The sequence below is a fragment of the Gasterosteus aculeatus genome, chromosome 4 (assembly GCF_964276395.1).
Source record: "Gasterosteus aculeatus chromosome 4, fGasAcu3.hap1.1, whole genome shotgun sequence".
In the NCBI taxonomy this organism is placed as follows: Eukaryota; Metazoa; Chordata; class Actinopteri; order Perciformes; family Gasterosteidae; genus Gasterosteus; species Gasterosteus aculeatus.
The window spans coordinates 23,664,882-23,690,539 of NC_135691.1; the positions used below are offsets into that span (position 1 = coordinate 23,664,882).

The following is a 25,658-nucleotide window of genomic DNA, read 5'->3' on the forward strand; positions in this document are numbered from 1 at the left end:
AGTCCAAAATATACCGATCAACACCTCTGGTTTGTTCAATCCTCACACAAACAGAAATGGAAAAAATGGTGTGGTTTAAGGCGTAGTTAGGAATCAGGAATCAGGAAACATTTATTGCCAAAATATGTCAAACATACAAGGAATTTGACTTGGCGGTTGGTGCATAACAGTAGACAGTATAACAATAGACAACAAGACAGCAGTGCACAAGTAATAAAATAAAATGAAATGCTAAGGCTATGGGTTCGTTTAAAATAAGAGAATAAAGTTAAAGTTAAAAATTAAAAATATTTTAAAAGTTAAAAAATATTTAAAGAAATTAAAAAATAAAGTGCACTAGCGAACAAGTGACAAAAGTGACGAGTGAAAAAAATTACATGTTGTAAAGAGAAAAAAAGCATGTACATTTCTTTCACTATGCATCCAATTTGGTTTAATTTAGTCTATACTACTATTACAACATAATTGACAACTGTTGTCAATTATGTTATAGTAGTTTCAAATGCCGTTGTCATGGTAGTCAGCTGAGATCCGGCTTACATTGAGAGCATATTATCTATATCGTAAAACAAAATGGAGAAAAGTCTTCTTCATCACAAATGATGTTCATTTAGTAAATATTGGTCTATTTAGAGTCGAATAGACCGCAAGGCAAAATATGCCTCGGCCAAAAGTTTTGGTTTAACAACTTGAACCCTTTCACAGTGTGTTCCCCCAGATGGAAAATTATAGAGAACAAAGCACGGTCCATCACCTCCAGCACCACAGAGGCAAATTTGTTACTGCGTTATGAAGAGATCAGATGGAGAAATTTGTCTCAGAGGGGTATATATTAGCTGGTTAAAAGAAGCACTCAGAGGGGGAGAAAGAAAGGGTGTTAAGAGAATGAAAATGAAGGGACATCAAAGAAGGAAATGTGTGTGTGTCTGGGAGTGAGAGAGAGAGAGTGTGTATTGTTTTCTGTAATCACTATACTATGACTGATTCACTTACGGTTTTTGACCTTTGACCACGCAGGACAGCACAGGCATGAAGCTCTGGAAGAAAAGGTGGTTTGTTCTGTGTGACATGTGCCTCTTCTACTACCGGGGTGAGGACGCACATCCACACACATGCACACATGCATCCAAATGTATGATTTTTAAATCAAAAGCAAGTCAATATTTTGTCAAAAGGGCAATTCTAGAGAGGTCACTGCATTCACTATTTCATGTTTGAAGGCAGAGCCATTTAGAAGGAAGTGGCCCTAATGTGTTGAATTGGTATCCACACCATGAGTTCCCGTTACGTTTAGTGCTCTCTAACATTATCTAAACTCAAATGAGAATATATTTAGTTGAAGAATATCGTCCATAAGTGAAAACAATAAGTATGCACAAGCTAAACAGAATTGCCATTCTTCCAGTTGAATTATCTAGAAAAAATAGTAGTAACTTAGTTAACTCAATACCGCCACGAGCCTTGCTTTGAGTTTAAAAGATCTCCCATAGAGATTTCAGCTGATGGATTTTGATGGTGGTGCTCTCATTGAAACATTTTGGTGAGCTGATAACATAAATTACTCTTCTTTACTTAATAAAAAGCGGTGAAAACGGGTAAGAATAAGGGTCCTTCCAGTTAAAAGTAGTCGTCCTTGCTTTCACCCATTTTACAAAAGCGTAAATTTAAAACTTTTACGTTCACAAAAGCTCATCTGCTCCTCCTTGGTGTCTCTTAAACCCGTAAGAGATTGTTCCATCTCCATAAATTGTCAAATTACGCACTCCCATGGCACAATCAGCAAGCACTTTCATGACAAACCTACGGGAAAATTGGATGTTTATTGGCTTAGCCAGGCAGAGAGAGGAGAAGAGGCGTCCTCGGGAAGGACATTGACGGGCTGGTCTCTCTGATAATAACAGCTTCTTTTTCAATTTTGCTTTATCCTAAGTACCTTCACTCAGGTTGGGTGGCGGTTGCTAGATTTGAATTTATTGCATTTTATTCTTTTTGTACATTCTGTGTTTATATGCCCTCTGATAATTCCATTATTACCAGAGTGGGACAAACACTAATGACTACAGCTGTCATAAAATTACATGAAGCAGGTTATCAATGTTTGGAAAATGGTCAGAGATGGAATCCTCCTCTGTGAGATGTATAAGGGTGAAATAAGTACCAAAACACTTCATGGGAGTAGCGTATTGCTCCATCCAAAATGAGATGGAGCAATACGCTACTCCCAATGGGCAGGCAAGCAGCTCTGAAATGTCTGTGTCTTTGTGTGTGTGTGGGTGTGTGTGAATGGATAAATGCGTAAATAAGAGGTCGATTAAAAAGGAATTTGAGGGGGGAATATTAGTGTGTATATATATAACTTTTCAGCCATATATATATAGCAAATAAAATGTTTTGAAACATTTTCAATGATAGATTGAAAACGGGCTTCCTGAATGAGTAGGTTTTTAGGCCAGTATTAAAAGAGTCCCTCAGGTGGTCAGGGAGACACTTCCATTTGCATGGCGCTGCCGAGCAAAAGGCCCGGTCGCCCATGGTGCGGAGCTTGGTGTTGGGGACCCGGAGGAGCGAGCTGCTTGCAGATCTGATGGTGCATGTGGAGGTTTGGGGAGTAAGTAGTTTTTGCAGATAGGGAGGTGCACGTCCATTTACGCATTTATGAGTGAGTACTGTAGTCAATCCGAATGAGACGGGGAGCTAGTGTATTGAGTGTAGGATGGGTGTTATGTGCTCATATTTCCGGACTCTCATCGGGATCCTGGCAGCGCTGTTTTGAATGTATTGTAGTTTCAGGATATTCTTTCCAGGGATTCCAGTGAAGAGTTACAGTAGTCCAGTCTTGAGGAGATAAAGGCATAGACAAGCTTCTCTGCATCTGTCAAAGTGGGCAGAGTTTGGAGATGTTTATGAGATGATAGAAGGAGGTTTTGCACAGGTATTTGATATTACATTACATTACAGGTCATTTAGCTGACGCTTTTATCCAAAGCGACTTACATTGCATTTTTAACCCATGGCTTTTTTACATTTTGCTGCTGTGGGGCGGTGTATGAAATCATTTCCAGCATCGATGTCAAAAACAGAAACAAGCAAAACAAGCTGCGCTGTCTGCCAACGACCACAGGGCCTAGGGCAGCTTCAGCCGGGGCAGCATTCCAAACTCTGCCATATTCCTGTTGTATTCCAACACGGGAGGCTGGCTAGGCTCCCAACTTGATCTGACCGTATTCCAACTGAGGGAGTTAAGAAAAAAGGTCTGTCATTTTCCAACTTGGAGAGCAATGGCAATACGTGAAAACTAAGACAGGGTAGAAAAAATAGCTATAAAAACTATATAAATCACACACAAACAAAGTGAAGCCAACCTACTCACGGTCAGCAATCAATCACAATAATCAGCCTGATATATATATATATATATATATATATTGTATCAGGCTGATATATGTATATCTCACATTTTAATATTAAAATATGTAGAGCATATATACAATCTCAAAACTAAAGTAAAATATGGTGCATAACATCAGACAGTAAGAGAATGGACAACTAGACAGATAACATGCAAGAAAATGGCATGTTCAATTTACAAATTTACAATTTATCTCTACGGAATAAAATATAATGCTATGGGCAAGGGGGATATACAATAGACAATTTAAAAATAAAGGATAAGAAGGAATTTAATCTAAAAATTAAAGTTAAAAATAAAGTGCACAAGCGATAACCATACTCTACACAAATATATTGTTGAGTGTATGTGAAAATGACAAGTGTATGTGCATGTGGAGTGTGAAGGGAGTGACCGGTGGGATGTCAGAGTCAGTGGGGGACCCGGGATCTGTTGATGAGCCCAAAGTAACTGTTTGTATGGCGGGTGGTCTTGGTCCTGATGGACTCAGCCTCCTGCGAGATGGAACCGGTTTTGTCCGGGGTGAGAGGGGTCAGCTACAATCTTTAGCAGGCTTCAGGGTTCTGGACCGACGGCAGATTGCATCCAATCACCCTCCCTGCAGAGCGGATGACTCTGTCCTTGGCTGTGGCTGCAGCGTACGAGATGGTGATGGAGGAGCAGAGGATGGACTAAATGATGGCCGTGTAAAGGTGCACCATCATCGTCTTTGGCAGGTTGAATTTCTTCAGCTGCCTAAGGAAGAACAGCCTCTGCTGAGCCTTCTTTGTGATAGAGCTGATGTTCAGCTCCCACTTCAGGTCCTGGGTGATGATGGAGCCCAGGAAATGGAATCCACAGCAGTGTCGGGGGAATCACACAGGGTGATTGGGGAACCTCTCCTCTCTCACCTATCCCACCCGCTCCACACACGTCCAGCACCTCGTCACAGGAGGTCTCTGGAACTGCCAGTCAGCGACTCGCAAGGCTGACTTCATCTCCGGCTTCGCTATCCAGCAGTCACTCGACTTCCTCGCTCTGACCGAGACCTGGATCACACCTGAGAACACATCCACCCCAGCCGCTCTCTCCTCCGCCTTCTCCTTCAGCCACACTCCCAGGCCCACTGGTAGGGGTGGTGGCACAGGTCTACTCATTTCACCCAAATGGAGCTTTTCTCTCTACCCTCTACCACCATCCACCCCATTGTCCTTTGAATTCCATGCTGTAACAATCACTCACCCGGTACAATTAACCATCATTGTCCTCTACCGTCCGCCAGGCTCCTTAGGTCATTTCTTGGAAGAACTGGACATTCTCCTGTCTAATTTCCCCGAAAATGGACCTCCGCTCATCCTCCTGGGTGACAGAGAAGTCACCTGACCTCTTACACCTACTTTCTTCCTTTGCTCTGTCACTCAGTCCCTCTCCTCCTACTCACAAAGCCGGCAATCACCTTGACTACATCTTTACTAGAAACTGCTCTACCACTAACCTCTCTGTAACTCCACTTCATGTGTCTGATCACTTCTTCATCTCTTACTCCCTTCCACTCTCTATAACTAACAAACCTCCCTCATTGACTAACTCTATACCGGCTCGTCGCAATATTCGCTCCCTCTCTCCCTCCTCGCTGGCATCCTCTGTTCTATCAGCTCTCCCTTCAACTGACTCCTTCTCACTCTTGCATCCAAACGCTGCTGCAGAGACTCTCCTCTCAACTCTTTCCTCCTCTCTAGACTCTCTCTGCCCTCTTACGACACGACGGACTGGCAAATCCCCTCCGGCTCCGTGGCTGTCTCAACCGGTCCGTGCCATGAGAGCCACCATGCGAGCGTCGGAAAGGAAATGGCGTAAATATAAACGACCTGAGGACCTGCTCGAATTTCAATCTCTCCTCTCCTCGTTTTCTGCTTCTATCTCTGCTGCCAAAAGCTCTTTCTACCAATCCAAAATCGAATCCTCATTCTCTAACCCCAAAAAACTCTTCTCGATCTTCTCCAATCTCCTCGAACCCCCTACCCCTCCTCCCCCCTCCACCCTTCTTCCGGGAGACTTTGTCAACTACTTCACCAAGAAAATAGCTGACATACGCTCCTCCTTCTCAAACCCACCTCCTACTTCTCGCGTCCCACCGACCTCACCTCTTTCGCCCTCACTTTCCTCTTTCACCGCCCTCTCTCCTAACCAAATTCTTACCCTAGTAACCTCTGCCCGTCCGACCACCTGCCCTCTTGACCCCATTCCATCACATCTTCTACAATCTATCGCACCTGACCTTCTTCCGTTCCTCACCTGTCTCATCAACAACGCTCTGTTATCTGGCTGTTTTCCCAATTCTCTGAAGGAGGCAAGAGTCAACCCTCTCCTAAAGAAACCCACCCTCAACCCTTCTGAAGAAAACAACTACAGACCGGTCTCTCTTCTTCCCTTTTTGTCCAAAACCCTTGAACGTGCTATCTTTAATCAACTCTCCTCTTATCTCCACTGTAACAACCTCCTTGACCCCCACCAGTCAGGTTTCAAGGCAGGCCACTCCACAGAGACTGCTCTCCTTGCTGTCTCTGAGCAACTCCACACTGCTAGAGCCGCCTCTCTCTCCTCTGTCCTCATCCTTCTGGACCTCTCTGCTGCATTTGACACGGTCAACCACCAGATCCTTATTTCCTCCCTTCAGGAACTTGGTGTCACAGGCTCTGCTCTCTCCCTTCTCTCGTCCTACCTCGATGGTCGCACCTACCGGGTAACCTGGCGAGGATCTGTGTCGGAACCTTGTCCTCTTACTACTGGAGTTCCTCAGGGTTCCGTGCTGGGTCCCCTCCTGTTTTCGCTTTACACAAACTCTCTTGGCGCTGTCATTCGCTCGCATGGCTTCTCTTACCACAGCTATGCCGATGACACCCAACTAATTCTCTCCTTCCCTCACTCGGACACCCAGGTGGCGGCTCGGATCTCTGCCTGTCTAACTGACATCTCTCAGTGGATGTCTGCCCACCATCTGAAAATCAACCCCGACAAGACTGAACTACTTCTCTTTCCCGGAAAAGATTCGCTTACCCAGGACCTGACAGTCAACTTTGGGAACTCCGTACTAACGCCCACTTCGACCGCTAAGAACCTCGGCGTCACACTCGACAGCCAACTCTCCCTGACTCCCAACATTGCCGCGACAACGCGATCCTGTAGATACACGCTCTACAATATCAGGAGAATACGTCCCCTTCTCACTCAGAAGGCAGCGCAGGTACTGATTCAGGCTCTTGTCATCTCCCGCCTGGACTACTGCAACTCCCTCCTGGCTGGTCTCCCTGCCACCGCCATTCGACCTCTGCAGCTCATTCAGAATGCAGCAGCTCGACTGGTCTTCAACCTTCCGAAATTCTCCCACACTACACTCCTCCGCTCTCTTCACTGGCTACCGGTGGCCGCCCGCATCCAGTTCAAAACATTGGTGCTCACGTACCATGCTGTGAATGGATCGGGTCCAGCTTACATCCAGGACATGGTCAAACCCTACATCCCAACCCGCACTCTCCGCTCTGCATCTGCAAAACTACTCGTCCCTCCCTCACTGAGAGCAAAACACTCGACTAGGTCTCGACTCTTCGCTGTCCTTGCGCCGAAATGGTGGAACGAGCTCTCTGAAGACACCAGGACCGCAGAGAGCCTTCACATCTTCCGCCGCAAACTAAAGACACACCTCTTCAGACTCTACCTCGACTAAAGACTAACAAATTGTAGCACTTAAATTGTACTTGTAACGTCACTCGTCTATAGCAAATTGTAAATTGGCTTATTTGAGGAAATTGCACTTTCTTGTTTCTTGTTCTCCTGAGTTTGTACCCTATGGTTGAATGCACTTATTGTACGTCGCTTTGGATAAAAGCGTCAGCTAAATGACATGTAATGTAATGTAATGATGGAGCCCAGGAAATGGAATCCACAGCAGTGTCGGGGGAATCACACAGGGTGATTGGGGAAGGTGGGACTCCGTTCTTCCTGAAATCCACAACCATCTCCACTGTCTTCAGATCGTTGAGCACACCTTTGACTAGAATGTCCAGTAATTCCACAGAAGAAAAAGTTGGATGTCACGGCAGACTTGCAGCTTCAATAAACCTCCAAGGAACCTGGTGAATATCTGTGACCTTTAAAGAAAACCCCTCTTCCACCGTATAGCTATGTGCAGGCCATCTTGCTCATTCCTTCTCTTTATTGCTCATTTTCTGTGTATTCTGTACCTGAATAATTCAGCAGCAGGGACGGGGGCCGCAGGAGCTGCAGCGCTCATAGTGCAGCAAACAGAACCCTGGCTGGAGGCTCTGTAGGTTTTGCCTGCAACTGGTGCAGCAGACGTTTGTAGCATCTCCCATCAAAGCAGCATTGAGCTATTGGACCACAGGCAGGGGTTAGTGCCATGCAGTCGTTACCATCACAATAAATCAGCTCAGTTTGTTTTTATGAAGTGGAACGAATTATTATTTATCTGGTCAGAGGACTCCACTGTAAAGCATTTATGGGGGGGTTCACAACTTCTGTTTCTGAGACATGGAAGACAACATTTAGTGAGAGTTGATCGTGTGTGTGTGTGTGTGCAGTGTGCAGAAATACAATTTCTTCATTCCTGTGGGTTAAGGTCTTTGTTGAGGTCTCTGTGGAATGAAATATTTGTTACTGATAGGATTGAAGCTGAACGTAAATGTAACAAATATTTATTAAAGTATCAGACATACGGTCTTTGCACAAAAACTAAACATTAAATATAATGTGAAATGTAATTTCGGATGGAAAATACAGACTTTGTTCACAGAGACGAGATATCAAGCAACCTTGACCTAAACTACCTCTTGCGTAAACTCGGACAGTTTATCTCAATTAGGCAAAACTAAAAACTCACCAAAAAAAGATAATCAGGCTGGTGTGTTAACAGTCCAACCCCTTATTTAATCTACAACATAATCCGGACTAAACTAACCATAGTTTAGTGTCGGTCAATGGAGTTCAGAATGCAAATGTCTACTTCTAAATAGTAGACATATGGGTATTCTTCTTTCTTCTTTGATACAGATGAGAAAGAGGACAACATCCTGGGAAGTATCCTGCTACCAAGCTTTCACATCTCAATGCTGTCGGTGGATGACCACATCAGCAGGAAATACGCTTTCAAGGTGAATCTCATGTGTCCAGCAAAAAAGCCTTTTCTATTTCTACAGATATACTTAAGATGCAGCCAGCCAATGTGAGGACATTGTTTCCTGAAAGCTTCGCTACAGTGGTGGTTTTAAAGTTATTTATTCGGATAAATTGTTTTGTTTGTTTGTTTTTGAAGTCTTAGATGAGAACCATATAGCCATCCGTCAAATATAGAGCTGGAGTCGTCGGGTGTGGTTTAGCTTAGCTTTAGGATAAGGACTTCAAGCAGGAGAGAAAGGCACTTATGGCTTCATCCAAAGTAAAAACAACCCTCTTCCACTTGGACCTGAAGTAATTGGTAGGACATGTTACTCTATTTTTATCTCTCCCAAACGTCCTCATATGTGAGGGTTTCCAAAGCTATCCCAACACCCAACAAACTGCTCCAATAGAGTGTACTGACGAATCCGGCCGGCCAGGGGGTCCAGTGGGGCCCGGCGGATGACTTTGCTATAGTGAGAATTACAGAAAGACATAAATTACATTTCTATAAAAGTAGCTGCTATTCATCATTCACCAACGCAGTTCAACCGCAGTTCCGGTAGATCACCTTCCATTGAAAAAAGAAATCACGTCAGTTCACCACGCGATCGCTTTGACAGACGAGTCGTTGTGTTTTTTTTTTATATGCATGCGTTTTGCGCTCCCAGTATTCAGCGCTGTTGTTCCGCTCGGTTACCGCTACTGCTCGTAATTATTATTATTCGGACGTACTGCCCAAGCAGAAGAAGAGTAGATCACCATGAGTTGGAGTAAAAAGTTGAGTGAAAAGTAGCTTGCGAGCCGAAAAAGTGTGGGGACCCCTCGTTTTGACCGTTTCGGGTCATTGTACAAAAGAGAACTACGGCCAAGTTAAAAAAGAATATTTTGTCATTGTTTTTAATGATTCAGAACCTCCTTAACTGAGCTCTTCAGTCAATTTGTGTCTCCTCCTTCTATTAATCTCCATCTCTCCCCACACTGACAGGCCACTCATCCCAACATGCGCACCTATTATTTCTGCACTGACTCAGCCAAAGAGATGGAGTCCTGGATGAAAGTCATGACGGATGCTGCTCTTGTCCACACTGAACCAGTCAGAAGGTCGGTGCTCAACACAGTAAAGACACATGACATGATGCTTGTCAAAAAGTTTATATATTACATACACAGCAGTGTTAATTTCGTCGACGACGACATTTTTTCGTTAACGAACCTTTTTTCCGTGACTAAGACGAGACTAAGACGTGACGAAAATGATCTTAAAAAATAAAAACTATGACTAAATCTATTCTAACTTTCGTTAACGAGACGAGACGAACATGTTGGTGGTTGACGAAGTCACAATACTTTTTCCCCCATAAATTCGCACGCAGCTAACAGACAACAAACAGGAAAAGTACGGCGGATATTGACGTGTCATGATGACGTCATCCACGAACCCAGAACGCGCGCTCGCAACGGTGCAGCGGTGGTTCTTGTGCACGACTATTTTACGCTTCGGCGAGTTTGAATGTGGCTTCCTTAGTTTAGCTCCGCTGTCTCGGTTTAGCTGACTGCGGCTACAGCCTGCTAACAGTCAGTTGTTGCTTCACAGAAACATGAAGACCCGTTTAACAGACTGTCGGACCATTCTGCTCTGTTCTCTGGCGACGGCAGGCAGCGTTTCCTCGGCTGGATGAGACGCTCCGTCACAAACGCGTCTAACGTAATAAACTCATTGCAGGTTCTGAAGCCAAGAAAATAATGTATTGCAACGATTGTAGGCCGTTAAGGGGTCTCTTTTGTTGGGACAGTGGAAACAATAAAGGAGCATGAAGTTTCCGGTGGCCACGTCAAAAGCATTGCAAGTAAAGAGACAAAGACAACAAAGTGTTGCGTTTAGATCCCTGGTCCTCATGAAGTTGTTACACCTTTGCCAATTTGTTAAATTGCCTTGCAAATAAATGCATTTTTCGTGACTAAGACTAAATCAAAAATAGCTGCCAAAATTAACACTGATACACAGTGCTTAATGCTCACGGCATCCTCTCAGAGTTGTGACACAGACCAACATACGACTTCTTCCACTTCAAATTCCACAATTGTGTTGTTTACAAACCTCTGCTTCTCTCTTCTCAGACTGGACAAGTTGAAAGTGGATCAGCGAACACCTCAGGAGTTGAACATGTTACTCAACCACAGAGTCCTAACTCGGCCCGAGATCCAGAACAACGAACGCAACCGTGAGCCTGTACAACAGCAACGTTCCTTATCTCAAGTCAACAATAAACAGCAACAAGACCCAATGAAACCCAATAGCCAAAAGGAGCATGAGTACTACAGCTTACAGAGAGGTGGGGAAAGGTGCTCCCTGAAAAAAGATGGCATGAGCTACATGCTTCAGACGGAAGGAGAGAGGTATCTCCTACACCAAGACGGAGAGAAAAGCATCCTGCAGAAAGACAGAGAGCTGTATGCAATTCACAAGGATCTGAAGCGGTATGCTCCCCAGAACGTGACCGAAAAATGTAGTGTGACGCCGACAGAGGAGAAATACGCCCCAACGAAAGATGGAGAGAAGTACCTGCTGAAGAATGATGGAGAAAAGTATGCATTGCAAATAATAGGAGACAGGCACACACTTCAGAAAGGACAGAAATGCAATCCCCAGAAAGAGGTAAAGAGACAGCTGTCACTGAAGGAGACAGAGATGCCCGGCATAATGAGGAAGACGGACAGTAAATATGGTACCATTCAAGTGGTGGACAAATACGGCACTCTGAAGGCAGTGAAGAAATACGCTACTCTCAGAGAAGGAGAGAAATACGCTACTCTCAGAGAAGGAGAGAAGTATGCTACTCTCAGAGATGCAGGGAGGTATGCTACTGTTCGCGGGGAAATATATGGCTACCAGAGTGCAGAGAGGCCTCTGACTAAAATCAGCAGCATCAAGCTGCAGCCGGCTCAGGCTGCGGCTATCGCCTCCGCAGTGTCAGCATCTCGCCATGGCCAGGCCAACCTCAATGTCCCCATTCCTGCACAAATCAATGGCTCGGGGTCCACGGTGGACAAGCGGACTGGGGACTGCAGCCCGGCAGAGGTGGACAGCAGCATGGCGTTGGGTCCGGGAAAGTCCCCTGCTTCTGTTCAGGAGCCAGAGAGGGGCCTATCCAGGACCAACTCCATGCAGCAACTGGAACACTGGGTCCGCACATACAGGACAAGAGGACTGGACGATGACACCAGGAGGTGAGAGCGACTGACGTGTGCGTGTGTGCTCCCATAATTACACTATTATTATGGAACCATTGGAGGATTTTCAATGTCAATAAGAGGACTTTAGTGAAGTCTGTCTGTCCACACTCTCTTTTTAAGAATGATTCTCTTCTGTTTTCACATTGCACTTCCATACATTGTTATCGATTTAAATGAGTGAATACATTTTTTTTTCACAGCTCACATAAATGAACGTGACATTTTAGCTGCTCGCCATTTGTTCCTTCTCCCAACACAAACCTCTTACGTTCCTTCTTTCCCTCGTTTCCTGTGTATCTTCTCCGTTCTTGCTCTGAACTTGTCCCCAGCAGAAGGTAAAAGCCCTGCGTGTCATCACAGATGTGTATCTCATGTGGGCATTAAGCGGGCCGAACCAAGTAACGCAGTCAAACAGAACCTCCACTCTCCCTCTGCTGCATTGTCATGAAAATGAGACTGTTACACACTCAATGCGGCCAAGCCACACGTATCATCTTCATCAGCACTCCATGCAAAGGAGGCAGATAAGAAATAACGTATTAACAGTTTGTTAGCCCTGCTTCGGCTAACAGACATTTTATTCACCATCAGCACAAGTAGCAGTGATGTCAGGTTGCAGTGGGATGGGGGGAGGGGGTGCGGGTGAGACGACCAGTCTCTTGGTAGCTATTTCTCAGTTGATGGGATGCATCCTTACGTGGACTCAGCCTTCCTCCAACAACCGCATCGGCTGAACTGAGTGGTCTCTAAAATAGGACGGTCTGGCCTAAAAGAGGGACTCCCTGCTTGCGTCATTGGGTCTTCCTCCACCTCTCCAGTTGCATAGCAACAGCATAGCTGGGCTCGACAGTAAAATACAGGGGGAAAAAAGATAAAATACAGAAAGAGAAGGTAATCTTATTATTTCAGTTAATTTAGGAAGATATGCTTCACCTCCTCAGCATGATATATTTCAGGCTGACAGAATAACATTTTCCGGTCATTTTAAAATCAAATGATATTACATTACAGGTCATTTAGCAGACGCTTTTATCCAAAGCAACTTACATTACACTTTAAACCCATGGCTTTTTCACATTTTTGCCCGGGGAGCAATTAGGGGTTAGGTGTCTTGCTCAGGGACACTTCGACATGGAACATGGGGCAGAACATGGGGCAGCCTGGAATCGAACCACCAACCTTGTGCTTCCCAGCACACCTTCTCTAACCCCTGCGCCACGACGACCCAACTGATATCAGTTAAGCCATGTCATTTTAGCCAAAAGTACATTACAATCTTAAGGGAGTGGAAATCAATGAATACTATCAATAGAAACCACAGTAGCAAACACATTTATTAACTTGTATAAACTCTTTTTTTATCGTTGCATAGAATACGAGCTAATTTAACTGTAATCTTAAAATATTACAGAATACGTAGAAGCTACAGTAGCTGAAAATCACCACACACATTCAGCACTCACCCCTTCAGCTTGATGCTGCTTCCTCCTGGCTCCCTAAAACAAAACAAATACATAGTTAGTTTATAATCACACCACAAAACAAAATGTAGGGTTCGTTTTTAATCACACAGTTCTGTTTCTTTGTGTATTTATTCTCAACGTTTGTAACGTTACTAATTTAGAAAGTGGTATTTCAGGTTCATAACGTGTGTACTTGACCTCACTTTGATCTATCTCTGTTCATAATATGAAGTTTAAACCACCTATAAAACCATCACAGCCTCAGTGGGAAGTCATTAAAGTGACTTTTTTAACTACGGGGGGGGGCGGCCAGACGAGCTGCCGTTAACAGTTCAGTGGCTCCCGGTAACGTGATTGTTGTGTATTTGTTATAAATGTGTGTTGGTACATTAATGTTCATAAGAACCAGTACATGACCCCCCCAAAGTTTGACTAAAGCTAAGTGAAATATTTTGAAAATGTTAGATTTAGTCTACTGTCTCATGTGTTTTAATCTACTGTCTCATATGGTTTAGTCTACTGTTTCATGTACTGCTGCTGTATCTCCTTGGACAGCGTCCAGATTTCCCTCTGAGAGTATAGTGCTCTGGAACAATTCATTCGAACAGCGATCCATAATTCCAACAATCCTGTTTGTGAAAGACCTAATGTGCCATTTACAAAGGAAAAGGAGATACCCCCTTGCTGTGCGGTCTTCATTTAGCACAGGCACACATTTTGGAATATCTGCCCCAGACGAAGACGTGACAAAAATCTGAACCCTTGCGGTTATATATATATATAATTTTAATTTATACGTACCTAAAAATAGATACTGATCAGGGTATTAGTGTGTCCCTACTGAATGCAACGGTTAAATGAAAAGAATGAAGACTATCTTAGTGATGAATGGTTAAAGGGAGTGGCCATAAGGAATGTTGCTCATAGGGTCAAAGCTACAGTCCGAGAGATTCAAGACGCCCATTTTATGATTCCCGGCTAATTGCTGCGGCAATGATGATGAGCTCCTTGTTACTTCAATTTCTCCGGACAACGTAAAAGTATGGCAGAACGATTGATTGCATTGGAGCAGCCCTGATTTAAGAACGATTCTGTGTCAGATTCAGGGTAAACCAAGTGTCTAATACAGATATACATATTTTCTATATAAATATATTATATATATATATATATATATATATATATATATATATATATATATATATATATATAGCTCTATATATATATATAATGAATCATTTGGCTAAATTGTATGTCACACATTTTTTTATTTGGTCAACAATTGGCTAATGGGCTTCTTAGACCCGCCTACTGCTGAGAATCTTGAGATTTCCCCTATCGCAGCTAAAACGTGCATGAAGACAGGACGGGCTTATGACAAGTAGGCACGTGCAAGAAAAGCATATATTTTACGCTGATATTATATTTTACAAATATTACTATCTATATTTCATATTTCAAAAACACAAATATTGACATTTTTTATCCTTATCTATTTTGGGGGCTCCAGGAGGGGCGCTTGAGGATGCCCTCTTAGTCCACCTTAACGTAGTCAATTAGAGCAAACTGAAAACTTAAGTGTACTATAATACTAAAGTTCAGAAATAATTAGATGGATTTGATGTCAAGTAAGAGCCAGTTGACTGTGTTTAGCTTCCACAGAGTAACCCTTTAGACAGCCCTGCATTATCAGAGCCTCACTGATGCTGCCCCACTCTTTTCTAACATAAAGAATGATGAAAAAATTACTCACTGACTCCTCACTACTAATCAGTTGATATGTTTCTCTCCCAGCGTAACGTCCTATCAAACCTTACCCAGGAACATGCCGAGCCACTGTCCTCAGATCGTACCCCGTTACCCGGAGGGGTATCGCACGCTGCCCCGCAACACTATGATGAGGCCCGACAGCATCTGCAGTGTGGCAGGCTCTGTGTATGACCAGGCCCTCCGTCCCGCCTCTACCGTCACCACAGCGGAGAAGAGGAGGTCTATGAGGGACGACACCATGTGGCAGCTGTATGAGTGGCAGCAGCGGCAGGCCTTCTCCAGGCACAGTTTGGCTCAGCCAACAGGTACTCATGTCACAGACAGAAAGTACTACTTCCAGTGACAGGGGAGTTTGGAGGTTTTAAGTGGAAGGTCTCCACGCTAGCCTGTAGTTCCCTCAGAAAGCAAGGAAACTTTCCTCCTCACAAAAACGCAAATCCGGTTAAATGTCATTTTATAATTTTATTCCTATTTAAAATGAATAGACTACTGAATTAAGAATTGAATTCTTTTTTAAGTTTGCACTTCGTGCTAGGGACATTCATATAACCTCATATAATAACTGGTTCATATGAAGTTTTTCACGTTTAGAATATCTATAACTAGAGACAACAATGGAATAATTGAAGAAACACTTTTTTCCACAAATTACAGTGAGACTATTCAAGGAAGTTCTTCTGAATTTTCACCCCTGCTCTGCCTGCTGTAGTTTCTTAACGAAAGGATACAAACAATGGATACGATCAATGTAACCAAAAACAGTCTTTGTCACTGCTAACATTGCATTCAAAACACAGCAAAGTGAGGTTGGACCTTTAAGCGTGAAACACCAATAACTGGTACTGAGCCTCAGACAACCAGGATTTAGATGTAGGAGAAAAACAGGAAGCTATTAAACAGATCTTGTTCCCCTGCACCTATTTGGTTGTAATGCCCCCTCAAAGACATTACCATGCTGTGGCATACAGTTGGACTGAGTTGTTTGTTATGGTTGCTGTTTTATGTCCAAAATTCAAAAAGCCCTCTCTTTGTAATGTGTCTCTGTTTGTCATTTTATGTTATAGTTTTAACTATCCGCTGTAATACCAACCTAATAACGTTAATAGTGAATACTGATTGCCACCAGTGCATATGTACTGAATGAATGAATAGAGAAATATAATGTGGAGCAGAAATATAATGTGGAGCATTATATTTCTCTATTCCCCATCTTTTACGGCTACTTTTGCAGAATCCTCTTCTCATAAGTCTCTGTTATCTTAGACAATTCGTAGACATGCTTTTGCCGTCCTTTCTCTATATTTTGAAACATGAGCTTTATGTCATGGCTATAACTGAAAATGTGTAGAGCAGGAAAGCATGTGATTTTTCTCTTCCCCTCCTGGTGTTCCAGCCGTGGGTCATTATGGTACTCTGCCCAGCACAAAGACCATGGGTAACATCTCGGAATACGCCGTGGCACACTCCATACCCACCTCGCCATCTCACGGCTCCCTGGCTCTCTACAGCACCTTCTCCCCTCCTCGCCAGCAGGTTGCTCCCAACCCCAGCAACTCCCAACCCGATGTGTCCTCACCCGTTCTCAGTGGGGACGTGACGCAGGAACAGTGGCACAGGACGCACGTCACCAAGGTAGAGGACATGGCACTGGAGATTCATATCCAATGATAATACTTGGTACAAGATATAGTTTCCTCTTTAACAAGCATTATAATGTGAAGTAATGTGCACTCAATTTAGGTTTGTTCATCTGTGGTAGCACAGGAAAAAAAACAGAAGCAAATAGACTAAACACCAATATATTCACCACATATCAAATCACATGAGAAATAACACTACAAGCTACAGTATGGAACATTGCTCACTTACTGTAGATGATGGGTCAACAGATTTTCCTCCTGACCCCCCTCCACTCCCAAGTTGTCAATACCACCGCCAAAATAAAACTTCTTCACAGGAGGTTAGGTTTTGGAACCTGAACACCTGACCAAAGACTGACTTGACAAGATTACATTTTGATGTATAAACCAGACGGACTGGGGGAAAAAAGTAGCCCAGGAGTTGGACTGTTGGACCGGCTCACTCAATGAACAGCACGTTGCCCACTAAATGCACTGCTTGTATTGACCAGTCAGTGGCCTACTTGGAAAATATAATAATAAAGAAGAAATAATAGAAAAATAAAATAATTTTGGATGGTGACAAAGAAATTACATCATATGTTTTTTTAACATAACATAATAATAACATTTGGTTCCACCAATTGGCATGCATGGACACATGGAATAAAATGATACTGGCTATTGTAACATATATATATATATATATATATATATATATATTGCGAAAACGACGCAAGCCTAGAAAAATGGGTCGATGCAAGCAAGCACGCAAGGAGGTGTGAAAAGGCACACAAGGGACACGCAAGGGGCTCTTGCGTCTGCGTGTCCTTGTGTCTCTCTGGAAACGCAGAAGCATAAACTAGGCTTTACTTATTACTGCTGCTCTTGTTGTATCTTGTGTGCATTGTCCACTTTGCTGCCGCTATCCTGTGAATTTCCCGATTGTGGGACTAATAAAGGAATATCTTATCTTATCTCTTACATGTCATCATCACCCATTGAAACCCATTCGACACACTGTTGACAGGAGCTACCATACACAGCGACTCCTTCCCATTCAAGAAAACCCCTGAAAACACTTGGCCACTAAGGCCTTGTAGCACTGGTGTAGTATATTTTTGTAGTGAGTAAACTGTGATTTTCCCCTCCCAGACTCATACCCGCCTGTCCCAGAGAGACACCCCACACACTAAGCACTGTGACGTCACACAGGCACACAAACGCACACATCATATAAGCTACTCACCAGGTAACAGTAACGTTGCAGTAGAATTTTCTGGATGGTTTTCTGTAACTGTAACGTTAACCAACCAACGTCAACCGTCATGATCTGTGGCAGCTGCAGTGTCACTCGACACGGCAGTAGCTTCAGGGACGAACTTTTGAAATCACCAAAGTCATGTTATTTGGGTCTGTTTAGCTTTCGTATCTCGTTACTTTTAAACTTTGTACAAATTCTCTAATAGATAATGGCTCTGACTGGCTCTGACTCTTACCTGGTTGCGCAAAAAATGACCACCAAAGAACTTGTTGCTGAGTAAAGCCTAGTTTATGCTTCTGCATTTTCAGAGCGACGCAGACGCAAGATCCCCTTGCGTGTCCCTTGCGTGCCTTTTCACACCTCCTTGCGTCCTTGCGTGTGTCGAGCCATTTTTCTAGGCTTGCGTTGCCTCCCGCAGCGCATAGGCTGCGATTGGTCCGCTAACTACATCCTTTACGGAGCCTCACATTTTGAAAAGCAGCAGTGGCGATGCACGGGGCAATAAAGTCTATGATAAATAAATAAACAAATAAATAAATAAGTGACTCTCTAGGTCGTCTTCAACAAAACACGTTACTCCGCCTGTTGTTCTGGCGGTGAATTGCTCTGCAACACACGCAAGACTTTAGAACCATGATTTGAAACCAGTGCGTCGACGCAACAACGCAGACGCAGAAGAATGCGCCAGCCTTAACGATGTTGCGTCAGATCGAGGGCACGGAAGCCCCAACGATCCAAATGTCAGTGCTTCACAACACAGACTGGCTGAATTAATGAATGACAGTTAGAACGTTCTGTCACAACGTTGTTGTTACGTTTTGTTAGTTGTTTGTTAGTGCGTATACGGAAATCCTTGGCTTTTCCTACGTATACTTGCGTATGACGTAGACTACACCACTGCTTTATAGTAACCCACAGAGGGTGGTTTAATATGCGGCCACAGAGTAAAGAGTCATGCGTCATAAATGAGAATAAACAGTAATTCACTGTAAAAATATTGTGATACGGTAAAAATTTAGGAGGAACTTGAAGGCCCTCATCAGTTCACTTCATATTGTGGTTCAGTGGTACATAATACTAAACAGCTGCTTTGATATCCGGCTCCAATTGTGTCCATGTGTCCTTGGGCAGGACCCTAAACACAGAATTTCTATATGATGAATGAATGCTAGTGACTGATGGGCTGGTGTCACTGTGTTTGGTAGTTCTGTCGTCAGTGTGTGAATGGGTCAATGAAGACGTCTTTGAGGATCAACAGTCCAGAAAACACATATTAATACAGTCCATTCATTATTTAATCGCCATGCAATATGAGTGTTTAGAGCCAAGGAACTGTTGCCAGTGCATTGACTTTTGTTGAACAGTTTGTTACAGCTGTTAAAATGAATACACGGTCAAATGGCAGATGTTCATTTAACGTTTGCCTTTTTAAGTGTAACAATGTTCTAAATCCAATCATTGCTCTGTGTTTGCTGACAAAGAGAGCAGATGTTGACCATTAGATAACAGCATGATTTTATGGCTGACTGCTTCCTATTTTTACCTTCTCATTTGAATGAATTGCTCTTTTGATGCTTCTCTCAGTGAGATGTTTCTCTCAGTGTGTGGATACATTAACTTCAAGGGGGTGCGAATGTTTAAATGACCTAATTAACTACAAATCATCCATTACTGACAGTCATTATTACACATGCCATTCATTTGTTATCGTTTGTATTACTATTATAATTAGTTTAATAATCTTGGCCTGTTATATCCCCCCCAGTCCCACCCCCCTCCCCCACAGTACGGCTACCAACCTGACAGACGATCCCTCCCAGTCCCTCCACAGTCCATCACCCCACAGTCCCTGCAAGGCAAGACGGTGAGTGTTATTCTGCTCTCTCACACTCCATCTATGAGATCGACTCTCCATGATTTCAATAAACTCTGATAGACTGAAAAGAATTGTTAGTATTGTTTTCACAAATGGAAAACGGGCCCAGCCACCAATCACTGACCTTTAAACACTCTCACTCACACACCCATCAGTTACGGTAGTTTTTTTTTTTCTCAGCAGCCTCTCATTGCTCTTTTTTTCTTTTTGCTCCCTTTGTCTCAGCGTGACCAATGTATTTACTGACACTGTCATTGTCTATTAATGATAACACATACACACAAAATAAATACTCTTTGCAGTTAAATTGAAGCAACGACGATCAACGACTAGGACTGATGTTTCTGTCTGAAGAAGGCTGTGAATAATGTGATTGTGCCTTGGCAGTTTGATGAGAAAGACTTCCTATTCCCAGAGGGTTGTGTTCTTTTATTTCACTGTCCTGAGTAATGATGAAGATAAGTGTGTGTGGGTTAGAAATGTGTTGGAATTTGTGTCTGCAGAAATGTGTCTGTGCAAACATCTTTAACTGAACTGGCATACGCAGCTACTATTGTTCAAAGTGACAGCAACATCTGAGGTAGACGATAGTGGCCAGCAGCAAATTTACAAGGTCATTGAAAGGCTGCCCCATTCCCAAGAACATTTTCTCTCAAGTTGACATTTTATTTTAAATTCTCTCATAAGCAGTTAATTTTCCAGCTCTTAGCCTCATTTCAAACGTAGGAAGGCTTTTAAATGAGACAGTATGCCTCCATCCTTCAAATATGTTACGGTTAAGATTCTAGCGGTATTGTTTTCTTCAGTGTAATCTTTTCCCTTAAAGCCACAACAACATTATCATCCATTTGAAGTCATGTTTTGGCTACCAGGCAAACACGTCAATTATTCACTCTTCCCCTCTAGTTTTCTTTCCATCTTTACCATCTCCTCAGGGAGCTCGCTGCTCTTTAGCTGGAAGCTCCACATGAGAGTTGTGAGACCAACGTGAAACCAAAGCAAAGAGGCTGGAACGCTCTGTTGGGCGGTGGTTCTGCTTCTGAGTGGTCCTTCTCACATTACACAAAGTAATTTGAGTCATTGTTTATATGAAGAGGTTGATAAATGCAGCCTAAATTAACTATCACTATTTGTAATATCACGCATGAATAAAATGAAACATATAATGTGTCAAATGAAGCCAGAGAGAATTTTTTCAGTTCCCAATGGCTAAGAATGTACCAGCTACACAGATATCTGTCATGAATATTTTAAAACGAGCCTCATATTTATGTCTGTCAGGCCCAAGCCTCCTTTTATGTTGCATCCTAAGCTACAACTTTGACACCACCCTGCATAGATGCAATGCCAAATCCCAAAAAATAAGCTAACGAAATGAACAGCAGAAATTTCTGTATTGTCTGCAGTAGCACTTGAACAGAAGCAACATTGTCATCAGTGTAAAATACTTGTTGCTCCAGATGGAAAATAAAGGGTTTAAATGGTTTGAATTGTTTTGACTGGACAATTAATGAGTGGCATTAGTTCTTCAGTGGACGGTGTTGTTGATGTCGGCAGTGTGGCAGCTCTTCCTCTCTCCTCTGTATTTTGCTGTGTGCAGCCCGAGGAGCTGACTCTGCTCCTGATCAAGCTCCGCCGCCAGCAGGCGGAGCTCACCAGTCTCCGGGAACACACAGTAGCTCAGCTAATGGCTCTGGGTTTGGAGGGGCCCAACGCTAAGGTCAGCACTGAGTCTGTACACAACGTGTGTGCATGTACACATTGGTGCTTTCTTAACCAGGCAGTCAAAAAACCTTATTCTGTGTGTTTATGTGTATTCACAAGGGGAGGTTCCTTGCATGAGACTGTTTGTTATCTCCAAACGAAATTGCTTTCTGTGTGTTCTGAGAGATTCTGTGACTGTCAACTCACTGCGACTCAAGCTATTTCTTTTTGTGTTGGTAATTAAAGCCAAATGGTCGGACCAAATGGTCCAGACTGAAAAATGCTGGATGGATTGGCAAGAGATTTGTACAAACTCAAAACCAATTTCATGAGCAGGATGAAGTTTAAACTTCTCCATTGAAATAGCTTGACATGTATCTGCGATATTGGCGCAGGATGTGGTTTTGTCAGTCATGTTTACCAGAAGACGGATACTTCTGGGTCTTCTTTCAGAAGAATTGCTATGGAATGTGATTTGGAGTTAATGTTAATCAGTTGTTATACATTTGAATAGGAGCTGCCGTATGTACATTATGAGTGTTCTGTGGTGTAATTTGGTTCTTTGTTGCAACAGCATGGTGCGTTTTATGATAGTATATTTGCAGTAAGGTCATTCATAATGCATGTACAGTAGGTATACAGTTTTTCTGGTATACAGTCTTGCAGTGCTGCCATGTGGGTTGGACTGTATGCGAGAAATTTCATTTCATAATTGTGTATGCAGCAGAATATACACTGTTGACGGCTTAACCATATGCCTTTGACAAAAGCTAGCCAATGTAATATATCTCTGGAGCATTTTCAATATTGTTTTCATTCTCTAAAGGCTTCATTACTGTAAAGTCATCTATTATCTCAAATTATAGAAGCAAACTGACTTTTTTTGCTTTACTGTATATTCACATTAGTTCTGGACTTTTATTGGCGCTAAATATCTACTGAAGAATGGCCGGCCCTCCGTGTACTGCTATGAACAAAATACCATATCAGGAGCACAGAATCTTTTCAATGATGATGAAAGTCATGACCTTACACTGGTTTTCTTAATTCATGGTGGTCAGCCACAGCTGAGCTTGCTGAGGCAATTCTTTTTTTGCCATCTTATGTAACATCCTCGTGTGACCCTGCTATCACCAGATTGTAGACTGATATTGATTCTGACTTCAAATTCAGTCACAGTTTGTAGCATTCAATACTAACCCTTTATTTCTACATTATCAATGCGTGGACACTACAGTTTGTTTAGAGTTTAGAAGATATCACTGTTATGACAAATTAACCATAGTTAAGGTAAGGCAACTAAGACATGTTGCTTAAGTTTGTTCTCATTTTTTCTCATCCTCTGCCTATGATCTTTTTCTTCCTTTTGAAATGTCCCATCGACTCCTTTGTTCCATCCTCTCCTGTCACCTTAACTGCTTCCTCTCTTACTTTATCTGTTGCGACTGCAGACTGATGTTCTTTCTCATCATCTCCAAAGGAACCTTGTTTACCTGGACAGCCAGGTGAGAGCTTGTGAATTTACTCCTTTTCGTCTCCATCTCTACAAAGGCCAAAATATTAAACGTTTCCAAGTGGAAACTAATATTTGTTGTTTAACATTGGTTATAGAAAACTTACATGCATGTAGATTTGTGACAATCTTTGTTTCAGGATTTTCTTTCTGTCTTTTTGATTGTTTTTCTGTAATTTCTTCTTTGGTCTACTCGGAATCATTTACCAACAAATGACTGTGTTGTGTTAAGGCCTGTCAATGATTTAGCTAATCTATAAATTAGGATCTATGATAATGATTTAGCTAATCTAGATAAGATTGAGCAGTCTTTCTCTACTGGTGGGTTGTGACCCAAAAGTGGGTCGTACACCCGTTGTCAGTGGGTCGCAGGTCTGGGCATGAGCGATTAATTTCCAGTCTGGACGGAGGGGTCTGTTTGCTCTGACTGTAGCTGAGTTGGACTGCTGCGCAAGGAGTGGGCCACCCCTGCGTGCTTTGGGATGAAGGCAGGGGGGGGCTCACGGCAGCACTTGTTGTATATGTCAGTCTGTCACGAATGGGGGACAGGAGACAGCCGTGAGGTAAGTACAATAGTTTATTGACACGATAACGGAACCAGACAGAGATACGATGAATAGGCAGGCAGATGATGGAACGTTAACTGGAGGGTAGCCCGAGTTCCAGGTTACGGACTGGAGGAGAGTCCCTTGGATCCGGCGGTAGGGATTCAGGAACGTAGCTTTGGAGTCTGTGGTGTCCTGTAGAGACCGGACCAGACACTGAGTGTGTGAAGAAGAGTCAAATATAAAGGGAGGTGAACTGATGAGGTGCAGGTGATGGTGATTAGAATTCAGGGGAGTGTGAACGAGTGGGAGGAGTGAGTGAAGCTGTTGGGATCCTGACACAGTCACACATAGTCTCCAATTACACCAGAAAAAGTTGCTACACTTCAGAAGTTGTTGTTTTTACAGGTTTGACAGTTGGCGTAAGCCAGGTTGGGTCAAACCATCCTAGTTGGGGAGGGGGATTATCTTTGGCCCACAGGATAATATCTAATTACCATTAGAGTTGGCCTACTGGTATATTTTAAATAGCTGCTATCCCTAATCAGTCCCCTGGGGGTTGCACCGTGTGAGTCGACCGGACCGTTGCCCATGATTTTACTGGTCTGGCCTAGAACCACTGAGATAGAGGACCATACTTATTACATATTATTATTTTACTACTATTTTCAACGATTACCATTTTTTGCTTTGGTAAATGAGCTGACTTGAAGAAGGCTTTATTGTCATTCATGTTTAGTGTTCCATGAAAATGATGTTTCAGACTTGAAATAGGTTACAAGCCTCATCACCCTCAGTTCATTTATCTTCAGAACAGGGAAGGTATAATTGCAGATAAAGCTGCTGATTGGAGTCATCCAAATACCACTGCTGGGCTCTCAGAAGCTCTCGTCTTTAAGGAGCGACCAGCCTTGGACAGGTTGTAGAAGAGGGAGTAACTAGCAGTTTTGATAGTACTCGATTTGATTTTCACAACGGAAGACAAAGTTCAGTCCATTTCTTTAATTCTAATTTCTTTTACTTCACAGGTACTGGAACAATCAATTACTCTTGACCTGTTTACTTTAAATCATAATTTATAATGCGCCAAACCTTCTCCTTAAATAAATACCGTCCCAACTTCCAATTATATTTTTGGAAATGCTCATCCCTAATTTAAAGTATAGGTATTTGTATAATGGGGTTATGTAAAAACACAAGAATGGCCCCTTGACACAGATTATGTTAAAACCATAGATTATGTTAAAAGGACAGCTCACTCTCATCTGATCAGTGAGAGTGAGCTGTCCTTACAGAGGTTTTCTCCTAATGAGGATACCAATCGTCCCTCTCCAGCTCCTGGATAGGAAACATGAGTCCTTCAACCAACATGTACAGCTGTGTAGTTACACCATTGTAACCTCTTTCTTCTCAACGCTCCGCTAGACGAAGGACAATGAGCCTCTAATCTTCACGATTCACACTATGATCGAGAACTCGGCGCCGAGGCCGCAACTCTATCAGCAAGTAAGGTCCTTGGCAGGTTTCCGTTTCAAGTCAGAGTCCAGGCAGTCCATTTGTCTTTTGACATACTGTATGTCCCTGTTGTTTGGTCAAAGCACCATGGCAGTGATGCAGATCATCTAAATCATTTTGTATTTTTACATTAACCTTGAAAACACAGAATTTGAGTTTTTGTAGTTTTTGATGAACATTAAGTACATTTCCAAAATGTTGGGGTTAGTTTCCCCTTAAAGGATGTCATTTGAATCTGTGGTGTGGAGCAGACTTGAACCAGACCTTTGCCCTGGTATCCCAGTGTTTCCACGCCTTTCCCTTCTCATTCAACCACTTGTTTCCCCACTTTGGATGAAGGCAGCCTGTTCATGAAGCAGTTGTTAACCAGTAAACATTCTGGACGTCATCACAGCATTACTGCACTGTGTATGAAGTTCACTACATTTTATGTAATTGCTTTCTGTGTGAAGTGACATGAAGCAAGCATGGCTTGTGGTATTACCGTTTCCTCCTCTCCATTTCATTGTTGTCATCACTTTGGAAATGTGTGCTATGTTACAATGACCAAATTACAGATCCACATTCTCATAAATACACATTTGCTTTTTTT

At 42.9% G+C, this 25,658-nt stretch overlaps 1 protein-coding gene across 24 annotated transcripts in view; it reads left to right on the forward strand.

Moving 5' to 3' along the window:
• The window catches only part of LOC120817254 (pleckstrin homology domain-containing family A member 5), a 117,611-nt gene that overhangs the window by 73,639 nt on the left and 18,314 nt on the right, over positions 1-25,658 (forward strand). For 13 of the 24 annotated variants that reach the window (XM_040173247.2, XM_040173255.2, XM_040173249.2 and 10 more), the window contains exons 7-16: positions 1,018-1,090; positions 8,456-8,556; positions 9,549-9,664; positions 10,682-11,791; positions 15,055-15,335; positions 16,424-16,662; positions 19,679-19,777; positions 21,390-21,509; positions 22,945-22,998; positions 24,977-25,057. In XM_040173247.2, the coding sequence (XP_040029181.2) occupies positions 1,018-1,090; positions 8,456-8,556; positions 9,549-9,664; positions 10,682-11,791; positions 15,055-15,335; positions 16,424-16,662; positions 19,679-19,777; positions 21,390-21,509; positions 22,945-22,998; positions 24,977-25,057 (2,274 nt within the window). The remainder of the gene's footprint in view (positions 1-1,017; positions 1,091-8,455; positions 8,557-9,548; positions 9,665-10,681; positions 11,792-15,054; positions 15,336-16,423; positions 16,663-19,678; positions 19,778-21,389; positions 21,510-22,944; positions 22,999-24,976; positions 25,058-25,658) is intronic. The other 11 variants (XM_040173259.2, XM_078101402.1, XM_078101404.1 and 8 more) reach the window with 4 other exon arrangements.